This window comes from Desmodus rotundus, chromosome 2, assembly GCF_022682495.2.
Source record: "Desmodus rotundus isolate HL8 chromosome 2, HLdesRot8A.1, whole genome shotgun sequence".
In the NCBI taxonomy this organism is placed as follows: domain Eukaryota; kingdom Metazoa; phylum Chordata; class Mammalia; order Chiroptera; family Phyllostomidae; genus Desmodus; species Desmodus rotundus.
The window spans coordinates 61,155,051-61,173,785 of NC_071388.1; the positions used below are offsets into that span (position 1 = coordinate 61,155,051).

The window sequence follows — 18,735 nt, forward strand, 5'->3', positions numbered from 1 at the left end:
ACACACAAGAGAATACACCGATAATGTATTATAGAATTGTATACCTGAAACCTATATAATTTATTAACAATGTCACCCCAATAAATTCAATAAATATTTTAAATAAATAAATACCAATAATGCAGGAAACAAGCACATATTAGATTCAACCTCAAAGGATAGTCAACTGCAACCACTACATGAGAATAGTAATATGGTGTTTGGTATCCAAAGTTTCTCTCTTCTTTAAATGCCGTTTCTTTCTTTATTTCTAATTGTTTTTCATTTGAGCTTGTTTCATGATTATATGAAAATACTTTGCTCCTAGAGTCTATTCTTATTTACTTGAAGAGTAACAGAGGTTGAACATACTCTTTAGTTTCTACCAACCCATTCACAATATGTTGCCTCCATTTCATTTTTTATATTCCTAATAATTCCCAGGGGTTAAAATTAAATGAAGCAACACACTCCCAAGTGAATGAAATGTAAAGCTAATGATTAGTGTTTGATTTAAGGGGTAATAAAATGAAGGCTAACAGGAACAAGTTTTGCCTGGTATTTTGGCAAGTGTCAAATTAATGGGCAAGAAAGAATTATTTCATTGACTTTTTCTAACGGGATCTTCTTTATGGAGTTTAGAGTAACACATACACACATACACACATAGGTGTGGTTCTAAAATAGAGCTACTCATAGTCTTCCTCTGGCCTGCCCATCAGTGAATAAAGAATCCAGGGTCTGAACAATGAAGGACCTGAAAGTCTGCTTATGGAAGCGAAGTCAGAATTTAAAACAGGTGCTTTGATTTTGGTACAAGTAGTACTAAACATTGCTCAAACAGTTCAGCAGTAATCCGCAGCTTGTCAACACCCAGGGAGCAGACCTGTTATTCTAGTTAAGTAAATATTGAGCTGCTTCAGTAATCCCTTTCCTTCTATAATCACACTTCAGACAAGCATTTAATGCTTGACTCCTACCCTCTTGTAGGAAGCAAGTTGCCTAAGGAGAACTACCTTAATTCTTTCATTTTAACAGGGATTAAAAGGAAGTTTTAGCTCAAAATAGTTTCAAAGTATTTATTACAAGGATACCCTTCAATAAAAGATCCCCAAACCTAAGCTAATTCACTATGAGCAAAAATTGGATGAACTGTGTGTGTGTGGGGGCTCCACCCTCAGGGTCCCCCTGTCTACCATGGATGAGAATAAGTCTACGAAGACATGATCTCCTTGGGGAGGAAAGGTAGCTGATCTCTCAAAGGGGAAGGGCCTTGAGTCTGCTCCTCAATGGGCTTTTATTGGGTTCAATTTGCATAGGAATATAGGGCGTGTATATATATACATATACACGTAAAGCTCAATCGTTGTCAGGCAGTAATGATCAAATAATAGATAACATTAAAAAAACTATGAGGGCTTATTCTGAGTCAGGGTCAGACAGTTAAGGGGCCTTAAAACCTTGGGGAAAAACTCATTTTAGGCATGGACCCTTATCATTTAAATTGAGGGTATTAGCAAAGCAGGTTTCACAGGATTTTATGCATTCTTAGGCCTGATCTGCTGGGGAACCGCCCTCTCCAGCACAGGGATGCACCCACCTCTGGCATTGTTTCTGGCTTAAATCAAGTGGGAGATACTGGCAGCCAAGAGATTAAGAGACTTCTTAGAGACAGAATGAGGACTCAGGCTATGTCAAAGCCTAAGGGTGAGTGTCCATCACCCCTTTTTTCTATAGCCCCCAAGTCTTTCCCTGATGGCCCCTTCACAACCTTTCCTGTCTTAGGTCATCCCTCCCTTGAGGAATCTTACCTGTCATTGTCTAACCAGTCATCTTCCTGGGGCCAAGCCGGGTCAAGTAAAGGGGGCAGAGGCGGCGCCCTTGCCAGGAAGATAAGCTTTGTATCCTTAGTGGCTTATGGTACCAAGGTCTTTTTACTCAGCCTTAGCCATACAGCTTCTGAAACCAGACAGGCCGGTTCCCAACAGAGCTGGATTCCAGTAAAACAGAACAAAGTAGGGAGTCCCTAGAGAATGTTGTGACAAGGGTGGGCAATAGTATGTTTACAGTTGTGCATCTGTGAAACACAGATTCTATTCTTGTATCATTATTGATCCATTATTGCATTATTTTCTTTAAAAATTTTTTATTGTTGACACTATTACAGGTATCCCCTATTTTCCCCCTTTTCTGCCTTCCACTAAGTTTCCACCCCCCTCCCCTGGCCTTCACCACATGAATTATTTTTCATATGAACAGCCACAAATCTACTTTTGCCCACCCTTCTGTGTGCTAAAAATAAATAATCTCTATCTATGGTCTTATGAAATTCCTTTAGTCTTGGTCTAGATGTCTCCAAACCTTAGCCCAGAAGCTAATTGTGTCCCTTTTGCTACAATCAGCAACCACAAATATTTAAGCAGGGTCTAACACCTCACTGTATTAACTGAGCCAAGGCTTCACCCAGGTCAATAAAAGCACTCTTTTGGAATAATATGCCTTCTGTCCTAATTCAAATACTTGAGGCTCAATTGCACACAAGTGTGAGTCATCTGGAATTAATCTTGGTAGAAGAAACAGTGACACACTGAAATAATAAGCTGATACAAAAATGCAGTTGACTCTTGAAGAATATGGGGTTTAGGGATGCTGACCCTCTACATAGTAAAAAATCCACATACAACTTTGGCTCCTCCAAAATTTAACCATAGTTGTCCCTTGGTACGTCAGAGAATTGGTCCTAGGACCCTCACAGATACCAAAATTTGAGGATACTCAAGTCTCTTATATAAAATGCATAGAACAATGCATACAGTCAGTCATTCACAAGTACAAATTCCCAAACAAGAATCAAAATACTTTCTTTTTAAAATTTTTATTAAATTTATTGGAGTGACATTGATAAAATTATATAGGTTTCAGCCATACAATTCTGTAATACGTCATCTGTATATTACATTGTGTGTTCACCACTGAAAGTCAAGTCTACCTCCATCTCCATTTATCTCCTTTACCCTCTTCCGACTCCCCCCACCCCTTTCCCTCTGGTGATCACCATACTGTGCTTTGTGGCTTGTTTTCTTTTTCTTTTTCTTTTTTTGCTTAATTTCTTCATCTTTTTACCCAGCTCCCCAACCCCTTACTCCTCTAACACTGTCAATTTTTTCTTTGTATCTATGAGTCTTTTTCTATTTTGTTTGTTTATTTTGTTCACTGGATTTCAATGTCCCACAGCTTTTGGATTATTGTGTCATCATTTTCTTTGTTTCAACGTATCTATTGATCTCCTCCTGGGTCTTGCTGTTGACCCATTAACTGTTTAGTAATGTGTTATTTAGCTTCCATGTCTTTGCATGATTTCAATGTTCTTCTTGTGATTGATTTCTACTTTCATAGCATTGTGGTCAGAGAAGATGCTTGATATGATTTCAATCTTCTTATATTTATTGAGACTTTTGTGTCCTAAGTGTGGTCTATCCTAGAAAACATTCCATGTACACTTGAAAGGTATGTATATATTGCTGCTTTAGGATGAAATGCTCTGAAGGATCAGTTAAATCCATTTGATCTAATGTATTGTTTGAGGCTGCTGTCTCCTTGTTGGTTTTTCTGCTGAGAAGATCTATCCATTGAAGTCAATGAGGTGTTAAAATACCCGACAATGGCTGTATCCCTGTCAATCTCTCCCTATTTGTCCATCAAGATTTGCGTTGTATATTTAGGTGCTCCTATTTGGTGTATAAATGTTTACTAGGGTTATATCCTCTTGTTGGATTGCTATCTCTATCATTATGTATTGTCCTTTGTTTCTTACAATAGCTTCTGCTTTAAAGTGTATTTTGTCAGATATAAGTATTTCTGCTCCAGCTTTAAAAAAATTCCATTTTCATGAAATATCTTTTACATACCTTTTACTTTTAGTCTGCTTGTGTCTTTTATTCTGTGGTGGTTTTCTTGTAGACACCATATGTACAGATCTTGTTTTTTTTTTCCATCCAGCTAGCTTATGTCTTTGATTGGAGCATTTAAGCCTACATTTAAAGTGATATTTGATAGGTCTGTACAATATTTATTGTCATTTTATTCTTCATAACTATGCTCCTCTGTTCCTTCTCCTCCTCCTCCTTCTTCCTCTTCTTCTTCTCCTTCTTCTTCTTCTTTCTCCTCTTCCTCTTCCCATTCTCCTTCCCCTTCCTCTTCTTCTTGTTCTTCTTCTTCTCCTCCTTCTCCTACTCCTTCTTCTAGAAAACCCTTTAATATTTCTTGTAATACTGCTGGTTTGGTGTTAATGAACTGCTTTAGCTGTTTCTTTTCTGGGAAGCTCTTTATTCATCCTTTAGTTTCAAATGATAGCCTTGCTTGGTAAAGTAGTCTTGGTTGGAGGTCTTTGCTTTTCATCACTTTGAATACTTCATGCCAATCCCTCCAAACCTGAAATGTTTAAGTTGAGAAATCACATGACATTTTTATGGGAGCTCCCTTATAGGCAACTAATTATCTGCCTCTAGCTGCTTTTGAAATTCTCTCTTTGTCTTTAACCTTTCCTATTTTAATTATGTTGTGTCTTGGTTTGAGCCTCTTTGAATTCATCTTGTTTGGAATTCTCTGCATTTCCTGGACTTGTGTGTCTTTTCCTTTCACCATGTCAGGGAACTTTTCAGGCATTTTCTTTTCAAATAGGTTCTTGATTCCTTGCTCTCTCTGTTCTCCTTCTGGTACCCCTATGATGCAGATTTTGTTACACTTCATGTTGTTCCAAAGGTCCCTTAAACTATCCTCATTTTTTAATGTTTTTTTAAAAAAAATGTTGCTGATCTGAGTTGGTGTTTTGTTCCTTGTCTTCCAATTTACTAATTTAATCCTTTATTTCATCCAATATAATGTGTATTCCTTCAAATGTATTCTTCATTTCAGATATTGTATTCTTCAAATCTAACTCGTTCTTTTTTATGGTTTATATGTGATTTTGGGGTTTTGTTTTTTTGCTTGCTGTGTCTTTGTTGAAGTTATCACTAACTTCCCTGAGCATCATTACAACAATTTTTTTTGTACTCCATATCTGGTAAGTAGCTTAATTCTATTTCATTGAGCTCTTCTTTTGGAGAGTTCTCCTGTTCCTTCATTTGGGACATGTTTCTTTGTGTCCCCATTTTGGTTGCCTCTTTGTATTGTTTTTATGTACTAGGTAGATCTACTGTGACTCCTGGTGATGGTAGAGTGGCTTTATGTTCTACGTGTTCTGTGGGATCCAGTGGCACAGTTGCCTTCAACACCTGATCTCGGTGCTCCAGAAATTTCCCTTGTGTGTTTTATGTGAGCCCTCCTCTTGTAATTGAGTCTTCTCAGCTTGTTGATGTGTGGGGTCAACCTTCAGGCTGGCTCATTGTGAGGTTCAATCCCAACCGCAGCATGTGAGCTGCCGTGCAGGTGTTCACCACACAGAGCAGAATTTGCTCAGCATGATCTGAAATACTGTTTCAATGGTTTTGTTGGCTCCACACATGGGAAAATCACAGATATGGAGGGCTGAATATATTTATTGAAGAAAATTATATCTGCATGTAAGTGGGCCTATCCAGCTCAAACCCATGTTGTTCAAGGGTCAACTCTACTGTGATTTGAATGATTAAAATGATAAAAGTTATTTGATGTTTTCCATTTTTCCTATCACAGATCTACCTTTTGTACTGGTTATCTCTAGACCAGACACTTCTCTATATTCAAAAGAGGTAGAATCTATTCTGAAGAGTGCAAAATTCTCAATTTAGATATTATGTCCACCTATACATACATTAATTAGACTCAGGACAACGACTCTGGTTATTGAGACTTATTTGGCCCAGCCTTCATAGATTATGTTAACATAGATCTTGCTCCTTCCTAGCTAAATTACAAATACAGATGATAGCAAAATATTACTATAGTAATGAACGGTCATCTTCTTTTCTCATGACTTTCAGGAAGCTGGTGAGGCTGCTGATTTTGGTGAAAGGGTCACAATTAGGTTCTGGGGTAAAGTCTAGACCAAGATAAAAAGAATTTCATAAGACCATGGGTAGAGATTTCATAAAACTATAGATTATTTTAGGACATATGATGACAAAGCATAGAGAATTGAAGGAGTGGTCAGTCTGACCTTTTACTCCTCAAAGCTCTGTTGATGTCCCAACTCACCCCAGGGTCTGATTCCCCAACTGTACCTCTACCCACACTGGCTTCCAACTAGACATCGTCCTCTAGGTGGTCCACAGGCATTCGAATTTGAATTTGGCAAAGCCTGTTTCTCAAGTTTCATGACTGATTGTTTCAGCATATGGGCCTTTCTGTGATGCTATACTCAGCTTGAAATAGGTAATTCAAATTGTCCTTGAGAGCTATTGATGGAAAGAAAACAAAACAAAACACCATAGAGATAAGAGAAATGGCCCCTTAGGTGCTATACAGGGGAAAGATCATCTTGGATTTGACACTGCTCAGACTAATACTATCAACCATTAGAATAATAAAACCAACTTTCCTTTCCTGATTTTTATTCATTACTCTTCCCAGCCTTTTCAGTGTGTTTTTCCCCGAATATGGAACATTGGCTTCAATATTACTTAATGCAAAATGTGGAATATTGGCCTCAATATTATTTAATGCAAAAATTCCTACCATATTAAATAAACTTCTCCAGAACATGGTCTGTTACCTACCATGCGGTAGATGTCCAAAAAGCACTTTGAACATCAAAAACAAAAATGGTTTTTAAGTGAAGGAGGGAGTGAATAGTAACTAGAGAATCTGAAGTGTCCTTAAAGGTGCCTGGGAGCAGTGTACAGTCTTTTAAGGATAGAGAAAGATGTGGCAACAAATTCTCCAAAAAGTGTAATGGTTTATACATTGATCAGTGCTCTGAAGAAAAAGACCAAATAAATCGCAGGCATATTTCAACACACTTAGGGTATTGTGATAGGCTATTTTCCATCCTTCTCAAAGAAAGGCACTATATAATGTAATTAACATATCTGGGTATGTATCTCTCCCCTTGGTCTTGGTGGGCTGATGGGGCATGGAAAGTTCAGATTATGAGGATTTAATCGCAGATTTTTTTTAAAAAAGACTGGAAAGGGTTTAGAAGAAAGCACAAATCCTAGTTAATGAAAGAAGCATTCTACCTTTCTCAATGTTGCAAAAATAAAAGGAGAAAAAATAAAAACTTGAAACATGATTCTACGATACATACTAAACTACAAGGAGAAAATACCAATCACTTTACTAGGAGGAGGCAAAATGAACTACATTTGGGTTACATTTGATGATGAACTACAATTGAATTCCTTTTCTGATTTTTTGAGGTAGTATTATTTTATTTTACAGGAAATTTCTAATTTTGAGAATGTAAAACCAGAAAGTCAGTCAAATTTACCTTGAAAATTTTATGTTCTCTTAGTTAAATGTAATCTTTTAGTGGTTTTTCTGTCAAAGTGCTTTTTAAACTTTGTCATGTACAAATCTCTGTATGTTTTACCCTGCTACCATTTATCTGTTTATGCTGATGCATAGGAAACATATGGTGTGATATTCCTGTAGACAAGGCTGTGAAAATTAAATTTTCAGAAAAAGAAATGTGTTTACACTAGGCTCAAATTAAAGTGGGAGCCCACTCAAAAACATTTCTATCAGTGATCTATTAATCTTCTGAAGGGTTCTTTTAATCCAAATAAAAATGTGTTTGCAAAGGGATTTGGGTTATTTAGGTCCGGCTTGGCTTTATATTCAGCTGATCAAGTCCCCAGAGGAAGTGACACACACGTGTTGTAGTAATGGGATTTGGGCAGCAAGTTGGTTTATTGTGAAATTTCCACACTGGTTGCTGATGATACAGAAAAATGGGTCCCTTGCACTCCAGAATGGTCTGAGACTAAATTGTCAGTATGGGAAATTTTCTGTGGACACAGTTCCAGCCACCCCCTCCACAGCCCTTGCTCTCCCAGCCCCCACTCCCTCAGTTATTGCGCGCTTGCTCATTCTTTCCACCCTTCCATGCTCAAAGCTCTCTCCCAGTAAGGACATAAAATACATCCGTAGTAAGTAGGTAATTGCAGGATTAACAGCTTAGAGCACCTGCCAGGCAAGGGTAGTTATATTTTAGTCACAGTTAACTACTTAAACTATTACAGTGTCATTTTAAACATAAGCTGGAGTAAAAAAAAAAAAAAAGTGTTTCCTGCCCCACCCCCCCAGGGTTCTTCTCAGTCTTAAAAATCAGCCCAATTATGTAGCTGTTTATTCTATCCATAAATAAAGAATTCACTAATACCAAATCAAAAACTGAAAAATCACAGCTATTGGTTATGACCGATTTATGCTTCTGCAGATTGGAGGATAGCAACAGGTGGAGGGGCAGATGAGAATGAATGAAGTGGAAAGTACCTGATGCAGACTGAATTAGGATTTTCCAAACATAAACCAAACCCATTAAAGTGCTCCTCAGATTCTAGCCACTTAAAATAAAATTGAAGACTCTTTTCAGTTCTTGGGTTGGTTTTTTTTGCCCATCACTCTCCTGAAGGGAGTAACATCTCATGTTGTTATGCACCTACCTCACTTTATAACATTATAAATAGCTTTTTTGGAACACTTGCTATTTGCCAAGAAAGGTCATAAGCACTTTGCATTAGAAATAAAATAAATAAAATGGTTAAGAAAAGAAGAAAAATCACATATGCAGTGTTTTGCTTACAACCCTGAGCTTAAAAAAACAAAAAAGTGAACTTGGGTTTAACTTAATGTCTACTGTGACTATAAACAGTTGATACACTCAAGCTATAACAAAGGTAGTTATATGTATAAGATATGTGTGTTTTCACCCCATACTTAAGTTGATGAACATGGTCGAGTCAGCATAGTCTTATCTCCTGTTTCAGTTTAAGACATTTTATTATGGAAAATTTAAATTTTACACAGAGGAAGAGATAATGATCAAATCACATCCTCAAGCTTGAACAAGTATAGATTTATAGTCAATCTTAGTTCATCTCTACCCATGTGCCTCTCCTCTTCCCCCAGCCCTCACTAGTTTATTTTAAAAACGGATCCCAGACATATAGTTTCATGTTTCAATACACCTTTTAAAAACAAGAACTGCTTAAAAAAAGTAACCGCAATGCCACTACTGCACTAGCACAAAATGAGAAAAATGACTTAGTATCACCAATATACAATGTTAAAATTTCTCTGACAACATCAGATAATTTTTATAGTTAATTTTGAATCACAATGCAAACAAGATTCATGCAGTGCATTTGATTTTTGCCTCTTAATTTATGTTTCTTTTTCTGTTTATTTGAAACTCTGCTGGCTGTTCTGAGGAATTTCCCATATTTAAAATTTTTTCTGATTGCATCTTTGTATTTTCTTAAAAACATGCTCTTTTATCCTCTATTTTTCCTTTAAAATTTTAGTCAGATCTTGAGGCCTGACAAGATTCAAGTTTATATATATATATATATTTTTTTTTTTTTAAAGTGGGTCATCAGTGACTACATACTTCCTGATGCATTACAAGGAAACCCTTATATCTGGTTGTCTCTACTTTTGTAACTGAAATTGCTTTGTGGGTTCAGATGGTATCAGGTTGATCCATCCAGCACAAAGTTACAAATCAGCCTTTCAATTAAAAGCTTTAACAGCAATTGATGATTATTGCCCAGATCTATTGTTTTGATTGCACAATGGCTATATTAAATTTGCTCATTCTTTCTGTAATTATTGAACAGAATTATTTAAAAAAGAACTTCTATCTACTTCATTATCTGGAGTTACATTCATGTAGAAATGGCCCACTTTTTGGGGGGGTTAATGAATGTTAGTTTCCCCATATTGAATGGAAATTTTTAAGCCAAGATTATGCTGTATTCACTGTACTTTGCCATTTACAGTCAGAAAAATACAGGACTATGTGTAGGCCTTACTTAGAAATAGCATTCATTTCTGTTGTTAAAGGCATTACACATATGTCTAAATGATCTTACTTCTGTTAGGTTAAAATACTATTATTTATTAAATGTGGACTTAAATATCTGTTTCTAGGTCAATCTGGAGAGCTATGTCTGAAAACAAAGGATTTGGTTAGTAATTCCCGATTACTCATGCAGATGATATGGACTGTTTCCATGACAGTTCTTTTCCTATGCTACTGACATAAGCAACCATGAGTGATTAATGAAAAAAAAATTGAATTTTCTTTACATTTTATAGAGGAAATTTTTAAAAAAGTGAATGTGATTCCATTCTAACTTTAAATTGCTAACACAAATCATTGACTGATTATTGACCTCTTCTGAGAGGTCATCTTGACCTCTTAGATGCCTTTTCAGATTTATGAGTCTAGGAGTAAATAAAAAAGAATTAAAAAAAATAGTTGGATTACAAAAGACTTTTCAACAGTATTTCAGACAGGTATCGGTTTCAGTTGTACAGCTTAGTGGTTAGACAATCACATAATTTACAGTGTTCCCCTCAGTATTTCCAACTGGCACCATACGTATTTATCACAATATTTTGACTATATTTTCTATGCTTTATTTACTTTCCATGACTGTTTTGTAACTACCAATGTTTGCTTCTTAGTCCTTTCACCTCTTTCACCCAGAGCCCCAACCCCCACCCCTCTGGCAACCACCAGTTCTTTCTCTGTATGTAGGAGTCTGTTTCAATTCTGTTTGTTCATTTATTTTGTTCTTTAGACTCCATATAAGTCAAATACCATATAAGTCACATGGTATTTGTCTTTCTCTAACTGACTTATTTCACTGGGCATAGTACTCTTTAGGTCCATCCATGCCGTCACAAATGGTAAGATTTCATTCTTTTCTTTAATGGCTGAGTAATATTCCATTGCATAGAGATACCACATCTTTTTTATCCACTCGTCCTCTGATATACAGTTGGTTTGCTTCCATAGGTTGGCTATTGTAAATAATGCTGCAGTGAACATAGGGATGCCCATTGTTTATGTTTAAACAATTTATATTGTTTTGGGTTAGTGTTTGGGGTTTCTTTGAATCAATTCCCAGAAGTGAATCACTGGGTTATAAGGCAGTTCCATTTTTAACTTTTGAGGGAACTCCATACTGTTATCCACAGCAGCTGCACCAGTCTGCATTCTCCCCAACAGTGTACGAATGTTCCCTTTTCTCCACAGCCCTGGCATCACTGGCCATTTGTGGTTTTATTGATGATAGCCATTCTAACAAGTGTGAAGAGACATCTCATTGTACTTTTAATTTGGATTTTTCTGATGATTAGTAACATTGAGCATTTTTTCATATGTCTACTGACCAGCTATATGTTCTCTTTAGACAAGTGTCTATTCAGATTTTCTGCCCATTTTTTTAAAAACTGGATTGTTTGCTTTTTTGGCATTGAGTAGTATGAATTCTTTATAAATTTTAGATATTAACCCCTTACTAGATGCATCATTGTCAAATATGTTTTCCTGTTTTGTAGATTTTTTTTCTTCATTCTTTGATTGTTCCCTTTGCTATGAAAAAAATGTTTTAGTTTGATGTAATCCCATTTGCTTTCTTTTGTTTCCCTTGACAGAGGAGCTATAGCAGAAAAATTTTGGTACCAGAAATGTCTGAGATTTTACTGCCACGTTGTCTTCTAGGATTTTTATGGTTTCGAGTCCTCCATTTAAGTCTTTAATCCATTTTTAGTTCATTCTTGAATAAGGTATAAGAAGGTGATCTACTTTCATTCTTTTGCATATATCTGTCCAACTTTCCGGGCACAGTTTAATGAATAGACCGCCTTTATCCCATTGTACGTTCTTGCCTCCGTTGTCAATATAAACTGACCATATAGGTGTGGGTTTATTTCTTGGCTCTCTGCTGCGTCCCATCGATCTATACAACTATTTTCAGGCTAGTACCATGCCGTTTTGATTACATGACTTGTACTATAGTTTAGTATCCATAGCAGTAATAAAGGCAACTGATGGTTTGTATTTTAAATCTGAAGTAAATCTCTAATTCTATAAATTACTTTTTGAAAGCTAGTGGATAATGTCTCTTTCCCTTACAGGATGTAGAGTGTCACTAATTATGAAAAATTCACAGTGGCAAACTTGCGGATTATTCAGTCAATAATTCATTTTTTATTCAGTTTGTCAAAGTTGAGGATATCTTTTCTCCTTTCCTTCCCCCTTGCAGAACCTAAGAGCTGAATGCTCAAACTACTTTTTCCCTTTTCTCAAAATCATGTACCTGGATAGCTCTGAAAAGCTTATTTAGACCAAGGTGATAACCATCAATGATTGCATCTTCCAAGGGTATCTCCATTCTCATAGCACGCTATTCAGTTTATGCACAGAAGACTACAAAGGTTTCTATCCTAACATGATTCTTGATGATCAATTGCCTTTTCTCTAGTCAAATATGAGCATTGGTTTCCATTTGCTGCTTTGCTTATCTTTGCATTCCTTAACATCAATTCTTCATTTCCATGCAGTTCAGTTATTCACACATGTCCAGGGCCTTCTCTAGGTGTTGGGAGGACAAGACTGAGCAAATGTTGGTTTTTCCATTCAAGGATCTTGAATCTACCACAGCTCAATGTTCTCTCAACATAATCATTTTTAAAAAACAATCAGGTATTTCAGTAGCAGCATTCTACTTGGGTGCTCATGTAGTTCATGGAAATAAATGGGATCCCACGGGACACCTGGCGGTGTCCATCACTGACTAGAACATCCTAGAATGGACCACAGAACTTTTGTTTCATATCACCAAGTTACAACAATGTGCAGAATTTGTTTTGATTTTAAATTTCTTATACTTACTGTGAATTCTGCTAACCAATCCTCTGCTTTACTTTAGAAAGGAAAACAGTCAATGACACAATCTGGCAGGAACCCTGCAAGCCTGAGAATGATTCCCACATCAGAAGACTCTGTCAGCTAAAAGGTAATTGCTAAATTTAGTTCTGCTGACTTTGCATTTTCCCAAAGTGGTTTAAAGGGCAGGTAAAAAAATTTACATCTTTGTCCATTAAAATAAGCAGGGCATTGTGGTCTACTTAAAAAGAAAGACAAATAAATAAAATATATATATTATTAATAGAATATAAACATGTATGTGTAGATACACAGAGACATACAGAAAGGAAATGAAATCTAATTAAGTTGCCTGTTGAAGCAAAGAATCAAGTGCAAATAATATTTGAAAGTCTTTAATGTCTAAAATAATTTAAAATGTATTAAAAATCAGCACATTGAAATAAGCCTCTAAAAATAACATGAATATATTAACAGTTGTTATGTTTAGATTTTCTTTAAAAATTTAAGAGAAATAACTTTGACTACTAACACAAAATTATACCATTTTATAATTTAAAAATTCCCCAAAGCAAGTTAACAGCCAGGTATAAAAATTCATTAATAATAAATCACTTCAAAATTAAAATTACTTAACTTTGGGAAGGTAATGAAAAAGTCTTAAGGGTTCACAAAAATGAACAACAGAATAAAAAGTTGATTTAATTGGCATTGTCTTTCCAGTGTTACTTGAACAAGAAATATTTGATTATATTAGTGTTGGGAACCCCCCTGCCTGGTTTCAGAAGCTGTAACCCCCCATGGCTAAGGCTGAGTCAGAGACCTTGGGACCTTAAGCCACTAAGGAGACAAAGTTTATCTCCCTGGCAGGGGCGCCACCTCTGCCCACTTTACCCTGCTTGGCCCTGAGCCTGACCAGTTAGCCAATGATGGATAAGATTCCTCAAGGGAGGGATGACCTAAGACAGGCAGGGTCACGAAGAGGCCCTCAGGGAAGGACTTGGGGGGCTATAGAAAAAGGGAGTGATGGACCCTCGCCCCTCTGCTTTGACATAGCCTGAGTCCTCATTATGTCTGCAGGAAGTCTCCTAATCTCTTGGCTGCCTTACTTCCCCTGCCTGATTTAAGCCTGAAACAATGCCAGAGGTGGGTGAGGCCCTGTGCTGGAAAGGGCAGGTTCCCTGAGGATATCAGGCCTAAGAAAGAATGCATAAAATCCTGTGAAACCTGCTTTGCTAATACTCTCAATTTAAATGATAAGGGTCCAAGCCTGAAATGAGTTTGTTTCCCAAAGTCTTATAGCCCTTTAGTTATCTGACCCTGACTCAGAATAATTCCTCAGAGTTCTTTGTTTATCTATTGTTTGATCCTAACCGCCTGACAATGATTGATGAGCTTTACCTGTATTCCTGTGCAAACTGAACCCAATAAAAGCCCATTGAGGGAAAGGCTCCTGGCCCTTCTCCTTTGAGAGACTGGCCACCTTTCCTCCCCAAGCAGATCATGTCTTGGTAGACTTATTCTCATCCGTGGTGGCGGGGGGGGGGGTGTCCTATGACCAGAGCCCCCCCACATATTAGTTATTGATTATTTAAGAGTTTCTGATTTTTAAATAAAAAACATTTTTATATCTTGGGACAAAGGGAATTATAGCATATATTTGTATATGTTCACATTTTGCCTTTTTTTTTAACAGAGCTCTTGGCTTTACAAAATAGGAAAATAATCATTTCCCCTTGAAATATTTATATTTTATTAAATATTATATAACATTTCAGTGAATAATTTTAACTAAAGTTTAAAAATATTTACAATTTTCTCTATTATAAAAATACATAGGTGAAACACTGGGGATTATTTAATTACAGTATTTTCTTTTGAATACAACATAGAAAATGTTTTAATAATATCATGTTTTGATTTGACTCTATCTTCATCTCACGGATGCCAACTATCTTCACGCACACTCTCTGTAGGTTAGCCAAACATCTATCTATCCATTCCTATAATAAACATGTTATTTTTAGATTATTGTATATCGATGTACAGATAAAGAAGGTGTAACTTATTATAGATATTTTTAGTTATAAGATTGGCCATAAATCTCTTCAAGTATTCTAATTTCTAAAACTACTTTTCTGTGAAGTTTTAAAAAATTCTGTGATTAATAGCAGGTAATTCTATTATAGCTACTCTGACAAAGCAGCAAAAAATCTTGGTTGTTAGGTGAGATTCTTAGGATTTGTAGTGTCAACTTTGTCAGAGAAGGAAGATAGCCTCTACGGAAATTTTCTCAGCTGTGGTATTTCTCAGATTCTTGAGTGACCGTGTGTTTTGTGTGTGTGTGTGTGTGTGTGTGTGTGTGTGTGTGTGTGTCTAAGAAGTTTCGCTGGCATTTCAGCAGTAGCAGCTGAGTCACAGGACATTTTCTAAGGATTAATGCTGTGCTAGGAAGAGTTGATGGCCTGAGACCAAGGCTGTTGATGCCATTGTAAATTGAAGGGAGAAATTTGGTGGGGGAGGGAAGGCCACAAGCAGTAGACTTGAATTTTATGGGGGTAGTAGCTTCATTTAGAAGGCTCAGAGTATTTCTAAGCAATTAGTGCCCTCCATATTAACCCATAATATTTCTTTCTCATTTTAAGCGCTACTTTCTAACTGCTAATTGCACGATTACTTCAGAGTGGTTTACTGTCTATGCCTGAGTATGGGCAGCCTGTGAAGTTCAGTGAGATGAAGAGCTGAAGGTGCATTGCTGCTGTCATCCACAGCCCATGATTTTCTTGAACACTAATAATGAAATTGTAAAGACAGCTTTAATAAAACAGAAGAAAATATATAGGGAAATAAATGGTAGGGATGACGTTAGCTCCTAGTGAATCTGTTGCAAACTCCAAGACCCCCCCCCCAAAAAAAACTAGGCTTTTTTTCCATTTCAGTTTCAGAATGGTATTTCAACCTGGCACATATTAAAAGCATTGATTGCTGTGCTAAAAAATATTGGGGCCTGATGAAAGGAACCTCCACAGGCTATATTGGGCAAAGGATCTGTGCCTGGTATTTTAATTTATGAACAAATTCACATAGCTTGATAGCATGACTGTGTTTTATCAGTTAAGACAAAATTTATCAGAATGAGTTGAGTGTCAGGAGAATAACATTTTTAGTTTATCTAGACCAGTTCCTTCTCCTAAAAAGAATTTGATCTAAAAGTGTGTCTGTGCTATTAACAGAGACTACGTCTGTAAAATAAATGTAAGATAAATTATGTGCTCAGGACTTTATAACTGAAGAGTTGGCCATATTTAGGTATCAAGGAAAATTAACCTGTCATTCATAGTAATTGTATTGTATCATAAGCAGGAAAACTCTTTATAATATTCATTTTAGCAAATTAAAATCAATTTAAAAATCTTTACATTTACTTTTGCTTTAATTTTGTGGGAAAAAAACAACCTTGAAACAATATTTTAAATCTATAAATTGGAATTTACCTAAGATCAAGTTGTGATTTAAGTAAAGTTAGTTTTAAAAACCGGGTTTTCATATTTTATGCCAGAAACTACAAAGAATAAAAACAAAGCAAAAAATTAAAAAGGAAATAGAACATGTTTGGAGATTTAGAGATTTTTTAAACAATGTTACTGCAGTAGACTTTTCCATAAAACAGAAAATATGCAAAAAAAATCATGTCAGTAAAGGAAGCAGGGTCTGAGTAAGATCAGGAAACATGTTAGTAATGAAAAGAGTATTAATTCCACTCATACTGCCACCAAATTGTTTTAAAAATAAATCTTCTTTACCAATGGTTTTGATAGGATTCATTATAGTAAACTGGTAGAGGAGAAACGTTAGGTCCTTCAAGTTTAACATTTGAATTACCATTGGTTTGAAACCTTTCCTGAATTCTAGTCAATATTATTATTTGGCCAACTTATTCAGAGTAAGTAAATAAATATTTTTGCTTAGTTTTTCCAGACATTATTAATTCTTTTTCTTTATTGGATTGATACCCTCATTTTCAAGAGGGCAAATGTATAAAGTTACAAGTTTATTTACTATTCTGTTTAATTTTCAGGAACGACAATTTAATTTAAAAATTGTTTCCCAAGAGCATGTGACTTAAGTCTGGTTAGAATGGACTACATGAGGAAGGACGGAGAGAAGTCCTATCGCACACCTGAATGCCTGCTTATGGTGTAGGAATAAACTCACTAAACAAAGGGTGCCTGCTAAGTGGGTCTCTTTTATTTCCAAGAAAGGTTTTGTGAATTGAATGAGAACACTCAGAGTTCTAGTTTTTCATAGAAATGAATCTCGGGATGAATTTAATTCATTAGCGGAGCCCTTACTAGGAATATAGTTACCTGAGTATGGTCAGAAGCATCTGTCTTAGAATAACCTAGAGGCTGATTAGAAATACTGTTGTTGTTTTGTTTTGTTTACTTGGCCTCATTTTTTCCTGCCTCTGCTTTTGGGGAGCAGTTGGAATGTTTTTGTTGTACGGTGTATTTTGATGCACACTCTTACTGTGACCCACTTATGTAGTTCATGTGTGCTCTTACCCTCTTGCTGCAAGCAAACCACCCCAAAACTAATGACATCAAATAACATTTTACTAGTCTCATGGGGGCTGGAGGTCAGGAATCCAGTCAGGGCAGAGTTTCAGGATGTCTGAGGCTCCATCTAGGAGGACTTGAATGACTGGGGAGGACTTAAATGTCTGGTGGCTGGAATCATCTGGAGGCTTCTTCACTGACATGCCTGGTGTCTGTTCTGGGATAATTGAAGGCTGTGCTCAGCTGGGATGGTCACATGGAAAACCAGTATGTGGCTTCTGCATTTCACTTAAGCTTCTCCCAGGCTAAGAGATAGATTTTAATAAAGAAGGTGATGGGGAGAAAAGGCATACATCTGTAATTGAATAACAATAAAAAATAAATAAATAAATAAATAAATTAATTAAAAAAAAAAAAAAGAAGGTGATGAGAGGACACCTCACACATCACACGGGAAGGGTCTGCCGAGGAACATCCCAAAATACCAAGGCAGAGAAGATAGCTTCTTCTGACCTAGACTCGGAGTTCGCAAATTCCACCGTGGCAAGCAAGTCAGTAAGGCCAGCTCAGTTCAATAAGAGGAGAACTGAACTCCATTTCTTGGTAGAAGAGTGCCAAGGTCACACTGCAGAGTGTGTGGTATGAAACATTTTTGAAAAATGCAGCTGCATATTGTCTAGTTCAACTATTGTAACTTTGTTGCTACTTAGGACCAAATTGCTTCTGTCTCTATAAGTGTGTTCTTATAAGATAATATTTGGGAGATTCCAAATAAATAAAAATGTATAAGACCACAAAACAAATGGCTAATTTTCATAAAATGCCATTTTCCTTGTGGCCCTTCCTTGGTCCAAAACCCTCAAAGTTTCCTATAGAAGATGTCACAAACTGATAGCTATGTAACTCAATTTATTCTGAGAAAAAGCTTATTTGGGCCATTTGTACTTTAAAAATCAGGACATTTTGCATTAAATTCCATATATTTACCCTCGTTTGGAAAACAAGAAGGACTTGGACAATCCTGGACTCCGAGTCTGAGGAGATTTCAGTTGAGAGAGCCGAGCTCCCCGGCTGGCCTTCCACAGTGCTGGCCCTGCAGTTCAGCTCACCGCAGACCTCCCACTGTCTCCCTGACAAGGTCCACTTCATTTAGTTACATTACATGGTTAACTTCTGCCTTTGTAACATTGGTTTAGTGGGTTATGTCAAAAATTTTCTCCTCCTGGCACTGAAGGCCCATCAAAATTTGGCCTCACTTAATCTTCTAGCCCTACCTCCTCCTGTGTAAAGTTCAGAATTACTTATTGCAGGCCCATCTCAATCCTTACACTTAATTAAACATATTCTACTCATTCCACACTAAAGGCCAGTGTT

At 36.5% G+C, this 18,735-nt stretch overlaps 1 protein-coding gene across 1 annotated transcript in view; it reads left to right on the plus strand.

The window, feature by feature from the left end:
• Positions 1-18,735, plus strand: part of SAMSN1 (SAM domain, SH3 domain and nuclear localization signals 1) — a 156,472-nt gene that overhangs the window by 21,495 nt on the left and 116,242 nt on the right. Inside the window, 3 exon segments of the mRNA XM_045200072.2 lie at positions 7,339-7,376; positions 10,054-10,091; positions 12,846-12,932. Of these exon segments, the coding sequence (XP_045056007.2) occupies positions 7,339-7,376; positions 10,054-10,091; positions 12,846-12,932 (163 nt within the window).